The sequence below is a fragment of the Paramormyrops kingsleyae genome, chromosome 2 (assembly GCF_048594095.1).
Source record: "Paramormyrops kingsleyae isolate MSU_618 chromosome 2, PKINGS_0.4, whole genome shotgun sequence".
Taxonomy (NCBI): domain Eukaryota; kingdom Metazoa; phylum Chordata; class Actinopteri; order Osteoglossiformes; family Mormyridae; genus Paramormyrops; species Paramormyrops kingsleyae.
Genome location: NC_132798.1, coordinates 26,304,605 through 26,329,080, shown reverse-complemented (window position 1 = coordinate 26,329,080; position 24,476 = coordinate 26,304,605). Strand labels below are relative to the sequence as shown.

Sequence of the window (24,476 nt, the reverse complement as noted above, 5' to 3'; positions counted from 1 at the left end):
CAGGTCCTAGGCACTGACTGCCATCTGGATAAGGATTTTTGCAGCCACTGCAATGATTGAGATGTGATCATGGTTCATTCAGACTCAATGTCCCAGATCTCAGCACGAGAGAGACGTTTTTCCAAGGGTGAGCGCTAAATTCTTGCAAGTTCCAGCCAGATGTTCCAGCAAACCCTGACTGCCCGGCTCGGTCAACCTGGGCCATCTGGCCTTCTCCCCAAATGCCAAATCCCACTCACTACTGAGTACGGCGTCGGCTAATGTCTCTGCTTCTCGCTTCACCTGAATGTCCAAAACATACTTCAAGTCAGATGACATGACTATAAAATCAACCTCTGATCTTTAGCCTGAGGTGCTCTGGTAACATGTACACTAATGAACATCCTTGTGTTTGAATCTATGGCTTGCTGAGATGTTCCAGAACAATTCACCACTAAGGTTTAGACCCAGAAAGCCATTCTTCCCCATCACAACCTCTCCATTGAGCAATTACGTCCCCCAGTAGGACCACAGAGCCCCTAGGTGGTACTCTTTAAGCTCCTCATGCACTTCCTCTAAGAAAGCTGGGTATTCTAAACTACTATTTGGGGCAAAGAGGCAACCCTCGAGTCCACCAAGGGAAACTCCACCTAGTGGTGGGCAATATGATGATAATTTTTCATGACTGGTTGCAGCTATATCCATAAATGTTTTGGAGGTATCGCATGAATCGCAATACAACACTACAATACAACTTAATTTAGCAAGCACTATTGTTCAAAGCGACATAACAGTGATTGGCAAATAGAACATTGCAAACATACGTGCGTCCAGTCCTCGTGTGTGCCACGCCCCCTCATTACCCACATGTACTATCCCGATTGTGATCACCTGTTTCCTGTTTTTTCGGCTTGTCTTATGTATTTCAGTCCGCGTTCTTGTGTGTTTCCCCAGGTCTGTCATTAACGTTGCATGTTTTGCGTCTGTTTGCCCTGAATAAAACCCCGTTTGCTTATATTCACGGCTCGCTTCACCTGCTTCCCCGTCCCGACGTGACAATACGTACTGTCGACTAGGCATAAGTGCAGCTAGGCTGAGTTTGCAATGAATGCCCAGTTACTACTTATCGCTATTATTATAACAAGACAACAAACCGGCAAGTGCACCTGCATGTTTGGAGGCTGCAACGGTACTCCAACAAAAACAGACCGATGATCTTAATTCTTTGTCAGTTATCTGTCTCGGTTGATCTCAACTTAGTGATTAGATCTTGGGGAAAAAAACTAATTGATCTTTTCTAAAGAGTAACTAATTTGGTTAAACTTTATATATCATCTGATTGATAAAAAATATTGCACTTTTGGTAAACAACACATAGACCACAGATGGGTCAGCTAAACAGTGGGCTGATGATCGAACTGGATTGAAAAATAGGTTCTAAATCAGATGCGTGGAAATAATTTGGATTTGTAAAATCTATCGTAGACCAGTGTACTGTAAACTTTGCAAAGATAAGAGTGGCAACAAAACCAAATAACCAGGGGAGACAACCAATTTTATGTATTATTTGTTTGTAATTTTTGCAAGAAGAGCACAGTTACTAACTGAAGTGATAAAGTGTTCATTTGGACTCAAAACATTTGAAACTGTAGTATTAAAAAATAATTAAAAAATTACTATAATGAGTCAGTTTCTTTTATATGTACAGTATATTAAATACTTTAATAAAATGTATTATTATAATGCTATAAGCTGTGTTTCTTGAAAGGTTTTTAACCATACTGCCCACCCCTAACTCCAGGTGCACAGTCCTCAGCCTGAGACCTTCCCAATTAGGAGGGACTTCACCTGCACTTTAGAGGTCTTGTTCCAGAGCCTACACTGTGCACATCGGTAAAGAAGCTAACTACATCTATCCAATACCTTTCTACCTTCTTCACCAGAGACGGAAGGTACCATGTTCCCAAAGGCAGTGCCCATTGTCAAAGTCTAATCCATCTGCATCCTTCCCACTCATGCCAGCCACCCAAAGGGCACTGTAGCAGATCCCTAGCTTTAATCTTGTGGATGGTGAATGCAGAAGATCCACATAAGTATTCCAGGCTGAGGCCAGCTCTGTTACGTGGGTGGCCTGCCCTCCATGTGCTCACTGAACAGGGCAGGCTCCAGGTGAGCGTCTCAGTAACTATTCTGGGAATCCACACTTGCTGTATTTGGTACCTTTCATTGAGGTTCTTTGTTGTATGGTAGTTTGTCTGGCCCCTCCCCAAAGACTAGTGCATAACGGGAGACCCTACCAGGCTCAGTAAGCATGCAAACCCCCTCGGCCAAGCCAAGGTCATGATCCTTGGTGTGGCACTACTTAGCGATTTAGCTTTGCTGTTTTTTGTTTACTACAAGAAGCACTAAATTAATATTAAACATAACTGGAATGAAATCGCAGTTTGTTTCCTGGACTGTTCATAGATTTCCAAGTTTGCAATAAACAAATGATCATGACATAAGGCACAGCATTATAAGCACAAAAGCGATCATTACATTTTCTCCAACTTTTTCCATCCCATAAAAATTAGTATTAGGGATTTAAAGACTGTTTCACTTACTTAAGGAACATCCTTTACAAATGTAATTTAGTAGCCTAAATTATACTATATGTACTACTGATTTTGACAGATGAACAGAAAGGTGTAGGTCTTTGGGGCCAAAGGCTTCACATTAAAGTTCCGTGCAGTTTGCAGTTGTCCTCGATCTGCCCCATTAGTGCTACACTAACTACCGTAACCACTTACACGCCTCATTTGAGGTTCAGTCATTTTGGTCATTTCTCTCAGTCTCTCCCTCCTACTCAAGAATAATATACAGCGTTTAGTCTTGGATTATTTGTATTTCGCTCTGAATCTTTCATTTAGCGTATCTTAACACCAACACACGAAAAATGCAAAAGTGCATGTCACTGGCAAAAATACAAAGAATACACTAGGCGTTTGCTTGCCCCGTGGTATTTTTTATATTCATTTACTTCCTTTGGTAGCGTAATAATTAATAATTAAAGCACAAAGTGTGACGGTGTTTAAAAGCCATAATACGAAAAATAGGACAGGATTCTGCCGCGGCCAACGAAACAGGCTCTGGAGTTTTGCTGAACCAGACGCAAGCGCAGGTTCCCATCCAACTAACAAGCACCTGCCACGCTTTCCCGTTTGAAATTCCCCAGCACTCTTATAACCCTGTAACGGGGGGGGGGGATGCACGGCGTAGAATTTACAGCGGCTACGTCATGGGGTGGTGCGGGGGGGGCTGAGCGCCTTTTGCGCAGGGTCGTTTCCGAATCCGGCGGCTACTGCGCGCGTCTAGCCGCAGCCGCAGACCTCGGCCGGCTTCGGTGCGGCAGAGCCGAGTGCGTCACTCGGTTAGTCTCGTACCACGCAACCCCCCTGCAACCCCCCCTCCCACCGGACGCCCAGAGCGTCATTGTAGCCAGTCAGCTGGAATCCTCTGCTATGGAGAGGGATGCGGAGCGCTGCGCGGCGCGGAGGAAACGGATGCTGGCCTCCATCGGGATGACGAGCCGTCACGGTTACGGGCTCATCTTAAGCTGACTGCGAGGCCTTTCTGTATTTCCGGGGAGCTGGAAGTTGCTCATCGAGTCATGCGATGGAGATGCAGTTTTGGGGGGGGGGAATAGGGAACAGCGGCGGGGAGTGAAAAATATGGAATATGACAACGGAATTTTGTCTAGGTCCCATTGCAAACAAAGAGAGCCGTGCGAATCGTCTGCATTGTCCGTGAAGCGGCGTCGACAGGCGACCTTATGTTATGCTGCGTCGCATCTAGAGTAAAAGGGACGCATGCAGTGTGTTAATGTCGATACTGATCCCTCCTATACACTGTAGTGCATCCGATGCGGACCAAGGACCAAAACACCCTCAGCATATTCGTCTTCCCCCCGAGCCTTTAATGATGTACTGAATATATTCAGCAGGTGAATTTGACAGCGGACCGCCATCGGAAACTATTTGATGGGGGGAAATTAAGAGATTAGAACCGGATCGCTGTAGAATGTCGTTCACGATGGAAGACACTTTGGAGTCGGGCTGGGTGGCCGTCCGGCCTAATGTTTTTGAAGAAAAGGAAAAACACAAATTTGTTTTTATTGTGGCTTGGAATAAGGTGGAGGGGAAGCTCGCCATCACCTGTCACAACAGGACCGTTCAAAGGAGGAGCATCGTGAGGGACTCCGAGGCTGGCGTGGTCGGCTCCATTCTGGAAAACATACACGCGTGTTGTACGAGTCCGGTTAGGGAAAAGGCGGAATATACGGCGACCGACAACGAGAGCAGCGCGAAGACCCCAACGGCAGGTGCATCGGCGGCCATGTCAAGTCCCATTAAAAGTAGCTGCAAAGTTACTGGACCGTCGCGGAGGGACGTGAGTTTGAACCCGCCGTCCATCCAAGACGATCCCGGTAACATGGAGGACGACTATGAAAGCGGCGCCAGAGGAGACTACAGCTGGGCCGGACTGTTTTCTTTCCAGGACTTGAGGGCAGTACACCTCCAGCTGTGCTCCATCAACTCGGAGCTGGAGCCGTGCCTGCCCGCTTTCCCGGAGGAGCCGTCGGGGATGTGGACCGTGCTGTTCGGGCTCCCAGAAGTCAGCCAGGCTGAGATGGACGCCCTGTGCTGCCGGCTGCAGCTGTATCTCGGACACGTATTGGACACATGCGGCTGGAAGATCCTGTCGCCGGTGCTGTTCGCCGAGGGCGAGGATCCGGAGGCGTATTACGAGAGTCTGAGCGAGCTGCGGCAGGAAGGCTACGAGGAGGCGGTGCGGAGGGCCAAGGCTGCCCTGCAGGGGGTAGGAGCGCGGCGGGGCGGATCGGGCAGCGGCTGGCGGCTGGCGTCCGGCGGGCGTGCAAAACGGCACTGCACTTCTGCATAAATAAGTCAAAAGATAAACCATCAAATACCTATGCAAAGAGCCACCATTCATATATAGTCTGAAGCATTATTATAATTATAATGATATGATAACTTATTATTACTAACATTATTAAATACTAGAACAGGATATTATGCAGTGCGTAATGTTTCAGGAAATATTGTTTGGTTTGTAAGATAAAACACAATTTTGCAGTTACATGTTAAGGTGACAGTTCAAAACTGCATTAATATTAGTGTCAGCAGAGTTTAAAACTCTGTAAGGTACAGTGACTCCTGGGGAGGCTGTTATGCTTCATCGGTGTGCTTATGAGCAGAGCCTCGCGTGTCAAAACAGTGGCGGTAAATCAATGCAGCCATAAATGGCTGTAAAAGGGTCTCTGCAGGTGACTAGTGTATCATTTTCTTTTGGTTACCAAAAATGGCAACAACATAAAAAACAAACGACCCCTGTTTTATCATGCGGAGAGGGCACTTATCACTTATTCCGTGAATAATATATTTGTGCTGGGTCCCTTAGCAGCGGCCGCTGTGCTGAGATGCTTTGCTAAATGCTTCTTCAGGCAGAGCTACATGGCCAAGCCCCCATTTTCCAAATGCTGTCCTCTGCATGACCCAGTTTTACACTATGAAAATATGGCAGGTTTGTCCAGGCTATGACTGCAGTGACTCCAGTCCTGCCCAACAAGACGCGTGTCGCTCGTTTGTACTGTCAGAAATTATACTGGAACATGCTGTCATCTCCTAGACGTTTATTCTATAATCACCTGTTATTATGGGTTGTCTGTAGGGGAGATGCTCGCTGAAATCAATACTGCAGTATGTGAAAGCTCTGTAACAGGAATGTGGGAGTTTGAGCGCTCTGTGCCTCTGAATTGAGGTGGACACTGTGCAGGGCTGACATCAATATTTGATGATGGTTGGATGATTATTTATAGAGTTTATCCATGAAATCTTAAAGTAACTTCTGAGAGCATAAGCAGAGTTGAATATTGTCTTTATCGATCGTCTCGCTGTTTTTGTTGTGTTCTCTGCATCCTTTCCACTGTGACCTTTACTTTAAATGTCAATGACTTTTATCAACAAATATGGTAGCTGAGCTCCGAAGAGTAATTTACTTTTGTCTGGATGGAAGTGCTGACGCAGCTTTAAAAAAACCATCGGTCTGTAACTTTTTACTGCCAGGCTTCCAAACGTGTCTCCTTTTTCACAAAAGCTGCTTGTCTGCTGCAATATATCTCTATGTTGTTGTCTCTGGAGTCCTCATATAGATTTACATGCTTCTGTTGAATAATTACTCTATTCTTTAAAAATAAACAATTTATTTAAACTATTCATAATCATTGAAAAGCTCTTGTACAATCAAATTTTTTACCACGTAAATTTTTACCTATTTTGAGTATTTATTACATCACCAAAACTTATATTCAATGTGTCTTAATTAGTTCATGTTATTTTAAATTGATCTATACATATATTATTGATATGTAACTTCTATCTACACCCTGATCCCTGGATGAATGGTTTTGGAGATGGATGGATGGATTGATGGATGGGTGGGTGGAAATAAAGTAATTTGAAATACCACCCTTCTCAGCATAGTTGCCACACAGAGCTTAGCAAACAAGGAGAGGATCATGGATGGAGTTAACAGCCGTTGATGTTAAATGTAATGGAAAAAATGGGGGCCAGACACCCTGGGCTGCCCACCCCCATAGGCTCCTCCATACTGACTTTATACTAGATTGTGTTTGTTCTGCCCTCTGGTAGGACAGCAGGTCAGCCTGGGGTGTATCGGCTGTCTGTGGTGACTTGCATCTCACACGTTGTTGATGTTCCTTGTGGGACCAGAAGCGTGGGTGAGGCAAGAGACAAGCAGGGGGTGCGTAAAGACACACTATGAAGAGCAGGCATAGAGCAGACTGGCACAAGCTGTGGCCGTTAAGGCACTGACATAAGGGGAACCTCATATTGAGTGGAGCTCTTTAACTGAAGCCTTCGTCACCAACAGCTTTTTTATTTATTATAGGAATTACAAGGAGATGATGTGAAATATGGTGGCACAGTAGTAAGGAAAGAGCTTAAACTGGGAGCTGTTTTTCAGTGTGAATTTGGAACAGAGCTGCTTTTGGTTCCGGTGTCAGACCTTGGGGTCGTGTATGTTACATTCTGTATTCACCCAGTATACATTTCACTCAATGTATATTGTAGATGTTGTTTTCATAAGCCCTGGGGGTCCATGGAGAACTGGTTATGCACCAGAAACCCTGTCCGAGAGATAATCTTTCCCAGTCCCCTTTTGTATCGAAGCGTGTAAGAAGAGCATTTGGTTTCCAGTTTCCTTTACTGGTTGGGTTAAGGTCCACGACGCATAAATCACATCGTTCTGGTGCTGACAGGAATGAAGCTTCCTGATTATTTTCAATATTAGGTTACTGTCTTTGTCACATATGCCGAGGAGCTTAAAATCCCTTTGGTAGGATTTCAGGTGGTTTTTTTCCTGTATCCCCTGGCAGAACAGAAGCACTGCATTATCTTCGCGTTTCCGTTTTCCAAGTGGATCCTCTCCCATGTGAACCGACTGACAATATCTGAACTCCTTTTTGGTGCTGGATGGTAAATATGATCACAGTCGTGGGCGGGCATGAAGGAAGCTGCCATGTTTGGTTGGTCCTCAGCTGGAATCTGGGACATGTCATTTACCAGGTTTCCAGGGTTTTTATTTGGCAGCGTGTTGTGGTATGAGGATGGCCCAGTCATCAACGACAGAGCAAAAGCAATAAGTTCAGTTCAACAGCTTCTGGCTACCTGCTGATGGAGTGTACTGGTTTGAAACAGGGCATTAAAATTGATGTTTTATCTTGCAGAAAGTGCACCTCAGAAAACTGAAGGAAGCTCTCCGCTTCGTAAATATGGAAAAAAAAAATATTAAAATAAAAACGTATAAGACCTGTAATGATTCTCATTAGGTTCATCTTGTGTTGTTTTTCTGTATACATTCGCAAGCGATTCACCTCTTCATCAGGGTCTTGGTTGCACAGAGATTTGAGTGTGGTGCTGTCAGGACGTGGCACAGGGCCTGACATCCCAAGACCCTGTGTAATTACTACACCTGAATGTGTCTCAGTTACTACTACGTGTCACGGGCGTATGCCAAACTGTGTCCTGCAGCAGGAGGGGAGGCGAGTCGCCGTTCCTTTGTGAGATCCCCCTGCTAGCGCTGCCCGCTGGCATAGGGCTGTCCCGGAATGCCAGCCGCTCTAAGCTATCATTGTACCATCTGCCCTCTCGCTTTCCAGACCTGCAGACTTTGAAGCGGATGCCGTACTTGGTTCCGCTGCGGGTTTTGCTTGTGCCACTGGATGTACTCCGGTCCGAATCACTCAGTATGGGCTTGACATCGGCGCCGATTTTTCCGTCCACAGTCAGCTGTATCAAAATGAAAATAGCTGCCTAGACGTGGGTGTTGGCTGCTATACAGTCCCTGATACAGCCTGTTTTGTATTAAGAGGCTCTCTTGAAATCCTTTTCTTTTTTGGAAAGGATCCACATGCCCTCTGAGCTTTTGAGTGTGGGTCAGTGGCAGTTCTCGACTATTTCAACTTGGGGGGCGCAGACTGGGGAAAAAAGCAAAAGACAAAAAAAGATTTTAAAAACCGATAATTTATTTATGCAATGCTTTGCAGTCTCATTTAACAGTTTTACAAATATGTAACTCACTCTGATTTCTTGTTTAGACTGTCTTGCATCCATAAGCTTGATTATTTTTTTCTGTCAGTAACTTTGCTTTTCACCAAGTCCACCAGCCGGTGCACCACGTTAACAGTCCGTCAGTGTGTCTACGTTTGCGTTTCGCCTGTTCCTAGTGCACAAAATTGTAGCCCACATATATAAATGTAAATAATAATAGTAATAATAACAATACATGTATTTCAAACCCAAGTAGCATATTTAACCCCACCCGCAAGAACCACCCCTGCAGGTCCATTACAGAAAATTAGTTTTGTATTTTTTGGTATGTGGGCTCATTCTGCCCCAGACCGACTGTCACTGGATGCTATGTGATCCGTGCGGAAACTCGAGTGCTTCACATACTGATGACTCTGGGTTTGCAGTGCTGAGTGGTTATTGCTGCAGCAGGAACCGTCGCTGTGTCTCTGCTTGAGTGTTGGGGGGGCGGGGGCGTCACGTGGGCATCTAATCCAGCCTGCCTGAAAACTTAACTACGCGCACTTCCTAATGGGGGAGGGAAAGATTCTCGTTGCCTTATCAGCTTTTTTTTTTCAAATGTGACTCGGGTCGGTCGATTTTGCTGGTTTTGAATTTCAACAACAGTCCTGGCTAGTGTTTAAAGAAACATGTACGTTTTTATTTTAACTGGAAAATTCTAAATATATCCACTAATTAAAGATAAAATTAGGGTCAAAAGGAGGGACAGGAAGGTGTTTCTTTTGGGATATTTTTAATCTTGCTTGATAAATGATTGTTTCATTCTTTTTGTATCTTTAAATGACCGTTACTCTCGCTTTAATTTCTTTATTATTATGTTACTGTAGCAGGCAATAACTTTTTAAGGTTAGAGCCCTTTTTCTCATCCCTGCCGTCACCTTGATGGTATTTTAGCATGTTTCTCTCTACCTTAATCCTTTATCTCCACCCCTCCCCCTCACCCCAGCTCCTGGACAGACACAGGAGCACAGAGAGCATGGTGGAGCTGCTGGAGATCTACCAGGCTGAGGATGAGGCCTACTTTGCTCTAGTAGAAGCCACCACACTGCTCTACCAGTTCCTCCTACAGCCCTTCAGAGACATGCGCGAGCTAGCCATGCTACGGAGACAGCAGATCAAGGTGAGGGGAATAGCGATGAATGCACAATATAAAGTGAGTTTGCATGGAGACGCAGAAATACAGAGATACAGACATATAGAGTGAGTTTGAATGGGGATACAGAAATACAGAGATACAGACATATAGAGTGAGTTTGAATGGGGATACAGAAATGCAGAGAAACACATATAGAGTGAGTTTGCATGAGGATACAGAAATACAGAGAAACACATATAGAGTGAGTTTGCATGGGGATACTGCCATATAGAGTGAGTTTGAATAGGGATACAGAAATACAGAGATACAGACATATAGAGTGAGTTTGCATGGGGATACAGAAATGCAGAGAAACAGACATGTAGGTAGAAAAGCACGCAGAAACAGACGTATAGAGCAGGTTTGGATGGAGATACATAAATACAGAGAAACATATAGAGCTTGTTTGCATGCTGACAGATATAAACACAGACAGACGCAGAGTGAATCTGCATGGAGATCCACAGAAATGAACACTGACATATAGAATGGATTTGTATGGAGAGAGAATTACTGACATCTGAAACAGACGTATTGAGCAGATTTATGAGGAGACAGAAGTACACAAAAGTGCACATAAAGAGTGGGTTTACATGGCGATAGAGAAATATGCTCGAACATAGAGCAAGTTTATGGAGAGACAGAAATAAACACAGATGCACATACAGAGGTGAACAAATGTATAGCTTAGGATTTTGCTAAGACACACAGTGCCTCTTTTTCTGTCGTGTTCCTGCTGCTGTGGATCAGTCCTGGTATGGATCCGGGCTGAAAAGGTTCACATGCTTTGTCATACTTCAGATGGCAATGAAATCCTCGAATTAGGTCCTGCTATGAATCAATAGCGGAATAAGGACCTTTTGACGGATTTCCAGTACCAACCTATTTTGTATAAGGGGACAGCGGAGGATATGCAATCGGCCTTGTCTGTTAGTCTATCCCAGGACGGGGAACCAAGTATCTTTCAGTAAAGTTTGCAATATTCCCCAGACCTTTTCTTTCCTTATCCCACATATAAGAGAACATGCCCAGACCTTGCTGCCTAACCAATCCAAATTGCTTTTGTTGCATTTTTGTACACTCCATCCATCCATCCATCCATCCATCCATCCATTGATCTTCTAATTACGTATCCTGATCAGGATTGTGGGACCCTTCCCCAATCCCATCAAAAAAAAAAATCCCTCTTTCTTTTCCCATCATTGTGTCACATGACATTCCGCCTGGAGGACGCTTTACATCATGATGATACCTTGAGTGTGGCTCCCCTTTTCTGCCCTGGTTGTTTTTTTTTGGATGTAGTACCATTTTTGAGCTTCAGTCACTCTCCATAAGAAACGCAGAAGTGTGGCTTGGATACTGGATTTCTGGATCAGGTGTAATGGGAGAACTAGGGGAAGATTCAAATGTTGGTTACATGCCCATGTCTGCATAGCCCTAAGTCTGACCCTCCAAGCTTTAGTGAGTACATTCCTATGCAATTTGATCTAACACCAAGTCCCGAACTCCCTCCAGATTGTAATGCACTTATATTCAAAAGGCTTGGTCTTCCACAGCTGCTTTACACCTGTGAGCATTTGGGTAACACTGATGCACCACTAACCAGCTCACCAACAGCTCACCTGCAGATTCCTGTAACACACTTTGTAGCACCATTGGAAAATATATTTGAAAGCAGTAGATAATTTCTCCTGGCTTCAATTTCAGTCATTTACAAAATGAATTGTGTTTAATAGTCCCTAGTAGATTGGTACAGCTGTTAGTAGTTTAGTGCTTATAATCCAAGGAAGAGTATATCAGTCTGGTTAGTATTTCTGTCCAATTCAGTAATTCAATTGATTATGGAACATTATACAGAGAGGAATGTTTGTCTGGTTCAGTAGTTAACCCTACCCTGTGTCTACTGTCCGTCCCTCAGATCTCCATAGAGAATGACTATCTGGGCCCCCGCAGGATTGAGAGCCTGAAGAAGGAGGACCTGGACTGGCAGAGCAAGGCCCACCAGGCTGTCCTGTCCATTCAGGACTTCACCGTCAAGTACTTTGAGATCACTGCCAAGGCACAGAAAGGTAACTGCGCTCTGCCTCACCTATAGCTGCCTGACCTCTACTCAGTACTGTATCTACACGTGCTCTGGGTTCGCTGTCTCTGTGGGAGGGATTTGCAACCCTCAAAGCTGCTCCCATCAAAATTATGGTCACCATTAGTGGGTGGCTTTGGCAGGAGCTTTGCAGCATTTTAAAAGCAGCCTTCCAGTTTCAATCATTTCATTTCTGCTTTACCTTTGGCTGGTGGCGGTATCATGCATAAATACTGAGGTACTGCAGTTTAACTTGTGGTTGAAATCAGTTAAGCCCGCAGGTCACAGTGAATGGAAGGGGGGGCTCACCACAAAGGGTGCTTAATGGGAAATCTCCCCAAGGACGTCGGGGAGTAATGCTTCTCCCCTGAAAAATGGGCACAATCGGGCCATTAAGTTTGAAATAGCGTTGGGGCTGTGTTGCCGGTGCTCTGCTCCCTGCAGGGTACGTGCAGGTGTCATTTTGGGCTGCTCAGTATGGCTGTGCAGGGGCCTTGCAGTAAACTGCCTTGGCTGCTACTACAATGAAGCATGAGAGATCGGAGCAGCCATCTGTGTGTTTGCATTTAGTCATTTTTATGGGGCTACATCCTCAGTGGCTTCGTTTTTACCCCCTTTATAAATCCTCATATTTGGAGCAATTCTTAGCAATCCTGGTTTTAAATAGCGTGTCCAGAGGCAGAGGTGGGACTTCAGCCACCAAGCCATTAGCTGCCAATATGCCTGATATTTAGCTGATTATTATTATTTATAGTCATTAACACCATGTGGTGATTAGACACAGCAGCATGTAAATTTATATACTGCCTTGTAAAGTTACTGAAACTGAAATTATTCTGTCGTAGGTCCAGCAGGGGGCTCTAGCATCCAATGTTAAATGGCATTTTTCATCATTCTTGCCTAGATTTTCAAGTGCTGGCTGAATCTTGGCATGTGCCTCTTTTAAAATGCTTGTTTATCTTGTCAGCGTCGTGTCACAGTAGTCCTGGTCACAGTAGTCCTGGTCACAGTAGTCCTGGTCACAGGTCTTTGCTGCGCGTTGTGTCCAGACAAAGATCACCATGTTTACGTGGCAGAAAGGGACTCATCTGAGTGCCCCCCCCCCCCCCACATCCCATCCCACCCCCCCACTCTGCAGCGGTATTCGAGCGCATGCGTGCCGATCAGAGGAAGTTCGGCAAGGCGGCGTGGGCGGCAGCCGTGGAGCGCATGGAGAGGCTGCAGTGTGCCGTCTCCAAGGAGACGCTGCAGCTGATGAGGGCCAGGGAGATATGCTTGGAGCAGAAGAAGCAGACTCTGAGAGAGCAGGTATCTCCAAAGCACCTGCTCATCTGAAGGGTCGACATCTTTGTTCTGCTGGGATGCTGATTTCTTCTCAAACATTTGCAAATCTCTCTAGCTGTAGCTCTTTGAAAGTAGTGCGTAAAGTAGAGAAAAATATCTGAAGATAAAATCTTCTGAACTGTATGTGCTTTTGGGAACACTGTCCTTTTACTGCCCTCTAGTGGTCATATTTCTGCCTTGCACTTATTTTCGCCTGTATCCCTACCTTATTTGTGGTTAATGATTTAGATGCAGGCTCTGCAGGGTGGCGAGGATGCCGTGCATCGCCTGGACCAGCTGGAGGCCCAGTATTACGAGCTCCAGCTGCACCTTTACGAGATCCAGTTTGAGGTGCTCAAGTGTGAGGAGCTGCTCTTGACCACACAGCGTGAGAGCCTCCAGAGGCAGATAACTGGTGGGTTCCAGCTCCTCTCTGGTGAGAGGGATCCCACACCCTCCTGTCCTGACTTCTCTGGTTCTGCAGCTCAGCCTCCTTCTGCAAACCCCATGCGGCACCTCAGACCGGCCTGGTCCCCGAAGGTTGAGACCATAGGACAGGCAGGTGTGGTTATTTGGGTGTAAGAGTACAAAAACTCCGTCTTGAAAATATTAGCTTCCTTCAATCTTATTTACAGTAATTTAGTTAGAGTACCAGTCAGTTTTTATTGCATTTGTCTCCCTTTTAGCCGTGTAATTCACCTTGTAGTCAGTGGTCTTGAGACAGTGAAGTAATACATGTCAAGTATTGCGACAAGGAAGAGAAATGTTCAACATTTCAAAATGTTCTCAAGTTTTAGTCTCTTCCAAGTAGCACCCTTTTGCTTTGATGACAGCATTGCAGGATCTTGGTTTTCTTTAAACCAGCTTCCATTTGTAGCCACCTGCAATGCTTCTTGTTTGTAAATTTCTTATGTTCTTATGTTAACAGTCCTGACGGAGTCTCCACAAGTTCTGGGAACAAGTGGGCTACTTTTTTCTTACCCTTTTATGAAACTAAGCTCTGGGCAGTGTAGGTGGGGGGGGGGGGGGGTTGTGGGGGCCAGGTCATCTGTCACAGCATTCCATCTCATTCCTTGTTCACAAAATAATACAGTACTTACATAACCTCAAGATGTGCTTAACATTTTGATTTGGCCCCGCCTGGCACCTGGCTTGTCACAGAACATGCTGGTAGGATGCCATCACTAATGGGGATGGTAATAAGCAGGGCTGTGTCTCCTCGGGGCAGATCTGCAGGAGGAGGTAGTCTACTATGACACCTTCGAGAGCACGGAGGCCATGCAGGGCACTGACGACTCACTGCTCCAGCGAGAGGAGCTGCTCAAGCTGCAGCAGCGTGTAAGGCAGTTGGAGGCCAGAAGGGGGCGCATTACTGCCAAGAAGGCCTACCTGAAGAACAAGAGGGTGAGACTGATTTTTTTGACAAATGAGACTCCTTCTGTTAAGTGTTCTTTATATACATTACCTGTCAGTTATGCCCAATGTTATTTTGTCTGTTTTATTGCATAAATTTCTTCTAGTCTTTCTATGTATTTTGCAAACCAAATGAAATGTTTTAGTTACTTTGGATTTTCTGAGACCTGCTATATGTTGAATGCTGATGTCGGACTAATTAGGGACAATGCTAAGTTGATATGGGGGATTTAGGTGGCTAATGTGGTGCCTGTTTATTATTCCGTCCTGATTTCCCGTCTGATCACTAGGAGATCTGCGTCGCTAATCACAAGCAGAAGATGCAGCAGCGGCAGGGCAGCCAAGAGGACCACATGTCCAGTCAGACCTTGCAGCAGGTACGGTCGCCTCCAATGCATTTTCACCTCTAGGGAAGGAAAAAAAACCTATAAAGCAACCGCAGCCCCATGTCTCTGATCATGCTAGATAGATGGATGATTGGATGATGCAACCTTCTTCACATCCATGTTTCTGCCCCTTGACATGATGAAGACGCTGTTCATATCTACAGCAGTGTCTCAAAACTCTTCAACCAGCACAAAGACTTTGAGGCGGTTTGCTGTCGGCGAGGGGGGGGAGGGGGCCCAGACGGGAATCCTCAGTGCCGCCCGGGATTGCGAGCGGCTGTCCCACCCCGATAAGCACGTGGCGTGAAAAGCCCGATTATCCCGTAGCCTTGCCACTCTTTGATCTTTCCGCGCGGGCCTGCGACGGTCTGTCACCACCGTTCGCGTCGTGCGATTTGCTTTGCATCGGGACAGCTGTCAGCTCTGGAGAGCAGGGGCTCAGAAGTTTGGGATAAAGTGCACCTGAGGCGCTCTGATGCCTGTTTAGGGTTAATGGTGCAGCGAGTAAAACTGCCACATTATTAAATTATATGAACAGCATTATGAACAAATCTATAATACATGAATGGTAAATCTTACAAAAATTGCAATCTGTTGCACTATTTTCACCTTGCATTTCCCTCTATTCAGTGACGACTTATGAATGAAATTTTCGTTATTTGTTACGTGTACTTACACTAGTGACCAAAATTGTGGAAATACCTAGCATTTTTGGCATTGTGCGTTAAAAATTACTACACGATATTGGTGGTAATGTTTGTAAACAAGGAATGTTCGCAGATATTAAATACAATTAAATACGTAACGGAGTAACTGTAATAAAGTTCTGCGGTCTCTAAAAATTGGAGGTGTTTCCACAGTTTTGGCCACTAGTGTAGTAACTGATTCTGAGGCAGTTCTTTTGGAAGTGGGTGCGTTGTGCACCATGACAGATGTAGGTCACCAGTAAACATTGTGTGTGAAGTTGTGATGCACTGAGGGCCAAGTCACAGTTTGCCAGGAGGCGTCACGGTCTGTGGAAAGACCCGACATGCCGGGCACGTCTTTGAGCTCCTCTGGGGTTCTCACAGCACGTGGAGCAGCAGCGGATGGATGAGGAGAGCCAGAGCACCAGGGTCAGCCAGGAGAGGCAGAAAACGCTGGAAGGGCTCCGCAGATTCAAGCAGGTACCAGAGCAGTGCTCATGCCGGTGACCATCTGCATCGCAGCGCTAAGATGGCCTCCCAGTTCTGGTGTGCTGCCGTCCAACTTCCAGCTTGCTGTAGTAATTGGGCCCAAAGCTGTATGCATCATAGTGCTCAAGCAAGCAGAGGTGTAATAAGCGTCTCAGCCACCAGGAGGGGCTGCGATAAAGTGCGATAAAGATGTTGAAGGTAAATAGCCAGCAGTATGTATGAAAAGCGCCTCAAAATGTTATATTTTTGTATTCATAGAGTACTTAAAACAAATGAGAGGAACAAAAAATGTATTTCAAATTATAGTTTATGTAAGTGTTTCTTACTGTTTTTCTGTTAGTCAGATGATTTATTCTCCTCTGTAGCGCTACCCAGGTCAGGTCACCCTGAAGTCGAGGCGACTGCGGCTGGCCTGCTCCCCGAAGAGGAGGCTCAGTGGCCTGAGTCGGCCCGGGAGCCTGGAGCAGCCCCAGCAGACCCTGGAAGTCAGCGTGCAGACGGAGACGGAAGGCATGTCCCTGAGCTCTGTGCTGCCGGCGCCGCCCCAATGCCCCACAGCACCTCCGCTATGCGGGGCCATGCTTCACTATCAAACCACGGCCCCTCCCTTGACCTCAAATGGTGGCCCGCCCGTGTCTCTCTCCCCGCTCCCTCCCTCAGCCCCCCCTCCTCCTCCGCCCCCTTTGGCGGGGGAAGAGCCCGGCGAGGGTAAGGGGGACCCCGCCAGCCTCGTCCAGCAGGACGGCGATCCTGGGAGCGAGCCGGGAGTCCCCAGGCCTCTGGACGCTTCCTCCTCCACCTCTTGCTGCTTCTTCGACAGCAGTCAGCTGATCGACGCCCGGAAGCGGCTGAGGAAGACACCGGTCCCGGACACGTCCCTGGGGAGGCGAGGTGAGTCCCGGCACGCTGCCGTCAGCGAGGCACCTTCAACACTTTCACATTTAGGGATTCCTTGAAGACATATTTCAGCCAGTGAGATGCATTTCAGATTTATTCAGATATTGATTATAAAACCTTGAAGTCTAGAACGTTTTGCTACCTTAACAGAGTGAAATGCTCTTTCTGAAGAAAAAGCTCTTTATGAGTTTATTTCTCATGTCATCGTTGCGTAGTAGTTTCATATTATGTTGATATGATGATCCTGGCCTCCAGTGCATGTGATCCTGCATTTTCCTTACACACGTGATGTAATACTTGTCACCATTCATAGATGATTGTATCTGAGGCACTATGCCGTGGATCTCCTGACAGCTAGCTCCCCGATGGACGAGGTCCTGGCCTCGCTGAAGCGCGGCAGCTTCCGCCTGCGCCGGGTGGAGCTCCGGCCCCCGCGGCCCGAACCCAGCGAGGACGACGACACCAGCAGCATTCTGGCTCAGATCCGCAAAGGCGTGAGGCTCAGGAGGGTCCCGCGGCCGGACGAGGCCGACCCGCTGCTCCGAAGCATCCAGGAGGCCATGTGTCGCATCAAGGAAGCTTCCCCCGAGTCCGAGTCCGAGGACGAGGGGCTCCCCTGTGCTGACTGGGACAGTTAGGTCTGCATCCTCCACCCTCAGGGGTTCGACTTTATCCATGACACCTAGTGCCTACTTTCAGGAGTGAAACAATCCCACAAAGCGTCTACTACCATGAGATAGACTTCACCTACGATCCCTAGCACATACATGGGTCCTAGACCTCATCAATGGCCTGTCTGTTAGCTAAATATTGTTTTAGATCTGATGGCATGCTTACATAGCGATATCCATTACAGGGTCATGGTCAGCTTAGGTCTGCCTCAGGCAGCATAGGGCACAAGGCGACTGATCACAGTAGAGGGGAGCCAGTCATAGGGCACACAAACAGCATTAGGACAGAACCTTGGAAGTGTGATACCACACTGCTACCCTCTGAACCACTGTGCACACCAGTCCTGTATATAAGTAGAAACATATTATGTAAAACTAGTTTAATTTTTCTCATGATTTGACTAACTGAGTATATCTGGCTATAAAGGTGAGAATCATAATTTTATATTCTACTGTAAATCTGGCAGGTGATCAGGGCATGGAGACAAACAGAAGACTGATAATAAGATATTTTAGTTTGTGTTAGAGCAATGTTAGGAATTTTACAGAAGTGTTTGTGCAGCCGGATACAGGTAACAAGTGCTTTTCTGCATTATTCATAGATGGAATTTTTCTGACCTTGGCATATCATTCAGAGAAAAGGAAACTTTCTATATATTTATAATGTGAGACTCAATTTAGAAGTTCTTGCTGATCATGAGAGCCAGCCTGAGTGACGCAGGCGCCGTCCGGACGTCTGGTGGAGCCTGAGAGTCATTAAGTCAAGGCCGTCCAACGTTATTTCTGTCTTATCAGAGCTCAGCAGTAGGCAGTGCTGCGCTGTCCAATCCCCACTGTCCTTTACATGGCTGTTACACGGCTCCTGTACGTTCACCCCGCTTTGGCGGATGCATGGAGTCAGATCTCACCGCCACAGCAGCATTAATTAACGCCATGCCTGCTAATAATATCCCACAGGCTGAGAAGGGGATGTGGGGAGTTACGGCTTCAGGATTCCAGTGAGACCAGTGTCCCAGTTAGTGTAGCTCAAGGTGTTTCACATGCAGACGCTCCCTGGGTTACGATGGTCTTTGTTATGATATTTCAACTTTACGATGGGTATTCCAACTCCATTCTGTTTTTCACTTCCGGTACAATATTCAATAAATTCAACACTTTATTATAAAATAGGCTTTGTGTTAATGATGTTGCCCAACTGTAGGGTACTGTATGTCCCGCTGCCTTACTACTGGTTGCCCGGCGATCGTAAGGAGCGTCGGCACCGGCTTGTCATCACCTCCCTGCTCCCCGGTTGTGTCTCAGATCTTATGACTTAGACAGTGTGACTTTATGGCACTTAGCCATCTCTCCGATTTAACTCTCCCTGCCGGCCCCTGGAGGATGGGCTCCCCCTTTGAGTCTGGTCCCTCCCAAGGTTTCTTCCTTCTGGGGAGTTTTTCCTTGCCACTGTCGCCTATGGCTTACTCACTGGGGGCTTTGGGTGGGGATGCTGTAAAGCTCTTTGAGACGATGTAATGTTGTGATAACGCGCTATACAAAAAAAAATGTTTGTTGCTGTTTGTAATGTAAGTGTTCTAAACATGTTTAAGGTAAGCTAAGCTAGGCTTTGACGTTAGGTGTACTGTATTAAAATGCATTTTCGCCTTACGATAGATTTATCGGAATGTAATCCCATCGTAACACAGGAAGTCTCGTAATGTTTTTTTACTGGATGGCATTCAGAGTATGGATTAAATTCTTAAACAGCTGGAGCCTTTTTTTCAGTCCCACTTTATTTTGTCTGTGAGTGGTGCTCTGTAAGTTTAATTTCTGTTCTTGCTAGCCTGTCTAAGGTTCAGGTGCTTCTTGTCCTCAACTTCGTCTGGCAGCCCTGCTGTGCCTGAGAGGCCTAACTGAATCGGTCCAAGGGAAGCTGTAGGTTAGAGCGGGGAAGGAACTGACAGGCATGCGCCAAACAAACCTTTAGAAACTAATAACGTTTTTCAGAGATGTATGCAAAGTCTTGCGGCCCACAGGGTTTTACCAGCTGATTTGGGATCAGTTGCTGTGACGAGTGAAAAGTCTTCATGATTCCCTCTCTTTGTATGTCTGCACCATAGATGATCCCGCCAGCGAGGAAGCAGGGCCCCCATCTGAGAGCCATCTCCAGGTCCTGCTCCACCCTCATTCGGCCACACAGAATAATCCTTCAACACATGCATTGCCTCCATCCTTGGATGGATTGACATAAAAATATTCCTAATCCAGGTTGTTTATTTTTTTCATTGTACCAATGTTATGTTGATTCGATTTTTTGCTTCAGGTCGAGATTTATATCCTGTTTATAATAACTGTTTTGCAGGTTATATATAAATATATTTTGACAACATAAGTTCTTTGTCACTCCCTCGTGCTTGTGACAATCCGCAAAGTCTACAGAAATGGTTACCCTGTGGACTTTATCTAGATAGTGGGTTTAAGCTCATGTACAGTACGATTCAAATATAAAAGTTTCTGCCTGTGGTCCTTTTTTTCTTTTGTGCAGCCAGAATCGAGTAGCAGACAACAACATTAGCTAATTAGCTACCTACGTGTGGCTGTGTGGCTCAGTGAACGACTCGCACAGTTGAATCCTAAATGCAGTTAGCAGAAGTCTGTTTTATGGTGTATATTATGTATATATTTTTGTGTTTCTGTTTCTCTTAAGCCCTTAGTAAATATCTCAAAGTTTAATTAAATTAATATAAGGGGAGATTTTATTATCACCAAAGCACCTGTAAGAGTTTTGTGCAATTTAGAAAAAAAATGTCATTGTTTGTTTATTTAACTAATGAATAATGTAACAATAATTTTAATTCTTAATAAAATTTGACATCTTTCCACATGTATGGTACGGTGGCGCAGTGGTTAGCGCTGTTTCTGTCCTGGTTCCGTTTGTGCAGTTTGCACATCTTCACTGTGTTGTTGTGGGGTTTCCCCCCACAGTCTAAGGTGAACTGGAGTTTCCAAATTGTGTGAATGTGTTGCTCTGTCCTGGGTTATTCCCTGTCTTTTCAGGATAAGCTCTGGACTCCAATGCCCATGAATAGGATGAGTGGTTACATAAAATGGATGGATCTTTTCACCGTTAGAAATTCAGTTGTCTTTTTCACCATATTGAAATTAAATGAATGATGTCTGGTGACTATATTGCCTTTGCTGAATTAATTGATGCCGTATTTACAAATATACCTCCTCCACGCTCAGCAAATTTTTTTTTTTTGCTTTCTTTATGAGAGCTTTCATTTCAGCAGATATCACCTTTACATAAACACGTTTTATGCACGTTTGTATATAATTTATGAATATAACACCATTGAAAATGAAATTTTATGGGGATAAAATCAGTGGTATAAAAATTACTGCAGTACCTTTGCATTCTACTTGGGCTCTGTATCACAAAGCCAGATTTGTTGCTTAGCCGGATAACTTAAAAGTACCCCGGCTTAAATGGCCTTTACCTTTGTTCACTTACATTTAGCTCAGACTACCTTAAATCCAAGAAGTTATCCAGCTAAGCATGAAATCCTACTTTGTGTTACAGGCCAATGGTGCAGAGAGCAGTGAGTCAATGTTCAGAGTCTTTTCCTCAGAATTGCAACATCCTTCTGTTAATAGTATTAAAAGGCATTTGAATATTCCCAGTGCTGACATAGCTTAAACCCACACTGCACCCTCGCTCTCAATCTATTATCAGTTGATCTATCACTATGTGTCATATATACACCTATTTACTGTGTTAGATTTTGGCTGGTGTTTTCTCTGATTTCCTCATGTTTGTAAATACTAAATATTTCTGTTATTCAGTTCTTCCATAAATCAAATTGTCTCTTGAGCATTGAATCCTTGTCATTTCTAGAAAATCCTCTTTATTTCCTCAAATATCTGTTCCATGAATGGACTTAACCAGTCACTAGGTCTGCAATATATTAAAACTGCAAAAATATATATATATACTGTATGTATTTAATGCATTTGGAAAAAACGTAGCAACAAAACTCTCATGCATTTGCACAAGTTAGTAAAAGGACAAGATTAAGTATTTATTGAAAATAAGCAGGGAAAAGGTGTTTCCAGCAATACACCTTCAATGTAAAATAATTGCTTTAACAATTATTATTATTATTATTATTATTTCATCCTGCATTCCTATGGTAGAAATGTGCTTCTGATTTTTGCTTTCTGTTTTTTCTGATTTTTGCCCTGTTGCTTTCTGCCAAATCTGATTTTACTCCCCAAAGCAAATAAAACTCATTAATATGTAACCTTGAAATTGCCTTGTCCTTATTTTTTCCCGTTGCAATATACATCCCTATGTATGATCCAGTAGTGCTATATTTCGATGCGCCCTGTGATGTGCATTATTTTCACAGCCTCAGTAATCTGTAATGAGTGGTTATGAACATCAAAGAGCAGCAAGATTCTGCATGTTTGGTCGTGAAAATGGCATCAAGACTTTGGTTCTGTAAAACAATGGTTTCCAAACCTCCACTTCAGCCACTTTAAATGTTATAGCTCATTATAGTTTTGTTACAGTTGAATGGTTAAATCAATAAAAATACATGGCGTGGATTAGGAACCACTGGTCTAGAAGAGGGGCAACCAGATAGAAGCCAAAGCGTGATTTATGATCCATGCAGGTAAAATCCGGCGATGTCACAGTATCAGCAACTCAAAATGTGTGTTATGATAACACATGATAGAACAAGTGGCTTTCTAATGGCAGGTAATTCAGAAGCAATTCAAATAAGTATGCTAAATTTGCAACATTACCTGGTGCCATAAACTAGTGTGAACCAATTCCAGACCTTGTTTTCATGACCATAAATGCCAATGCCACCTTGGTACTGAAGGCAATCACCATAAATCCAACACATGGAAAAAAACTGATAAATCATGTATGGTTTTTTCATTTCTTACTAACTCTTTGTATAAAATCACTATGGAAGTTTGATTTCTGCGGCTCGTTTAATGTCGTCTTGTATAAAACATTAAGTGTCCAGGGCCCATATATACACAACTATAATACCCAACATCCATGTGTTAGAAAATATGAAAAACAAAAATAGAGAACACCCTTCAATAGTAATAATTATGGAAGTAATCATAAACACAGGTTCTGACATAATTTGCAGTTCGTACGGCATAAATAATGCCTTAGCACTTTAAAGAAATTTAACAAACCAGGGAATTATGGCAGTAATAATAAACACAATTCAACAGAAAATTAAGGATATTTCAAAAGTTTTAAATTACGTACACATCACATGTATAATATTATGTGTATGTGTCTGTACAGCAAGATTAATGTATGCAGCAGATAACCAGGCTGGATCTATGACACACCACACTTCCCAGTTAGTGCACCCACACATGGAGCTCAGAAGCACACTGGGCACGGGTGTCTGTCCCACCCCCTCGCCTGTCCCGCACCACATCGCACCCTTTGTGGATCCGTGTGGAATCTCACCATCCTCCTCCCAACGGGACAATCTGCAAAGCCCTGAATCCCCCTCCTACATGAAAGATGGGGCACGTGGGGAGACCCTGGACAGGCACCACCCCAAGGAGACACTACCACTGCCCCACCCATGCATTCTGCGTGGAAACACAAACTATAAGGAAGTCTGAACAGAAGTTTGAGTATATAACAAGAAATGGCAAACAGCAACTCAATAAAGAAATACTGCAATCAATGCAATTTAAAGGCAATGCCATCTGTACAGCTGGGAGAAAAACTGGCTCCACAATCTATACTTTATTTATATAAAATATACAACTAAATTTCATTTAATAGGACAATGATCATTACTACTATTATTAGGGATAGTATACTGCATCCATAAACGCTCACATTTGACCAGGTCTGGCCACAGAGAATTAAAACCAAGAAGTGTGAACATAATTTTCCACTCTCTGGATGAGTAGATAACTCAGCCATGTTGGATTATTGGGTACGCTATAATAGAACAATGTCATATTGAACAGAACACCCATGTGATAATTCCAGTCCTCAGATGGGAAACCTGACCTCACCAACGTCCCTGCCCCCCCCCCAATCCCACGGAAAGTATCTCGTTGGTGCCACAGTCACTGCTCTGCTCTGGATGTGTGTTCCTGAGGCACGGATCAGGCTGTAGGTGTGAGAGTTCCTCTAGCTGCCCTCCACCAGCTTGGCCAGGTTGTCCCGTAGCTCTGTCAGCTCAAAGATCTTCCCATCCAGGAGCTCCAGCAGGGTCCTCAGGTTCCTCAGGAAGGCCTCTTGGCCCAGCTGGTTGCTCTCCAGTCTCTGCTCCAGGTCAGCCAGCTGCCCCGCCAGGTCTCTGCTCCGCGTCTCCGTCTCCTGGAAAGCGGACATTAAGTTCCCTCAATAGTAAAAACAATGTAGACACAGTATTTTTTCTGAGATCACGTACACAGTCCACATTGGGGTTGGTTATTTAGACCAGTGTTTCCCAATATGGTTCTCGGGGACCCACAGACAGTCCACGTTTTCGCGTTTCCTGGACCGGGAGCAAAAATGTGGACTGTCTGGCAGGGAGCTCGGAGGGAGCAAAAATGTGTACCGGCTGTGGGTCCTCGAATACCAGATTGAGAAACACTGATTTAGAGCATTGTTTGACGTGTAAATTCTTTTTGCAAAGTCATATAGGTGCAAGCGATTTTCAAAATCCCTGAGCCATTCTCTTTTTATTCAAAGTAAAGGACCTTCACTAGAAATCCCAACCAT

The 24,476-nt window shown here is 44.9% G+C and overlaps 2 protein-coding genes across 5 annotated transcripts in view; one reads left to right on the top strand and one right to left on the bottom strand.

Annotated features, from left to right (window-relative positions):
- Positions 1–3,295: 3,295 nt before the first annotated feature.
- LOC111839184 (junction-mediating and -regulatory protein-like) lies at positions 3,296–22,019 on the top strand. 2 transcript variants are annotated; one of them, XM_023802853.2, is made up of 12 exons: positions 3,296–4,836; positions 9,595–9,768; positions 11,702–11,852; positions 13,002–13,171; positions 13,436–13,601; positions 13,671–13,748; positions 14,415–14,590; positions 14,890–14,976; positions 16,056–16,151; positions 16,526–17,051; positions 17,412–17,695; positions 19,828–22,019. In XM_023802853.2, exons 1-11 carry the CDS (start codon positions 4,039–4,041, stop codon positions 17,693–17,695), a joined length of 2,706 nt encoding a protein of 901 aa, XP_023658621.1. In that variant the 5' UTR covers positions 3,296–4,038; the 3' UTR covers positions 19,828–22,019. The 2 variants fall into 2 exon arrangements, with proteins under 2 accessions (XP_023658621.1, XP_023658622.1); XM_023802854.1 differs by lacking the exon at positions 13,671–13,748 and having other exon boundaries at positions 3,299–4,836.
- homer1b (homer scaffold protein 1b) overlaps positions 21,769–24,476 on the bottom strand; it is a 42,999-nt gene continuing 40,291 nt past the window's right edge. For all 3 annotated transcript variants that reach the window (XM_023802857.2, XM_072708713.1, XM_023802856.2), the window contains one exon: positions 21,769–24,089. In XM_023802857.2, coding sequence (XP_023658625.1) covers positions 23,901–24,089 — 189 coding nt within the window. In that variant the 3' untranslated portion in view covers positions 21,769–23,900. The remainder of the gene's footprint in view (positions 24,090–24,476) is intronic.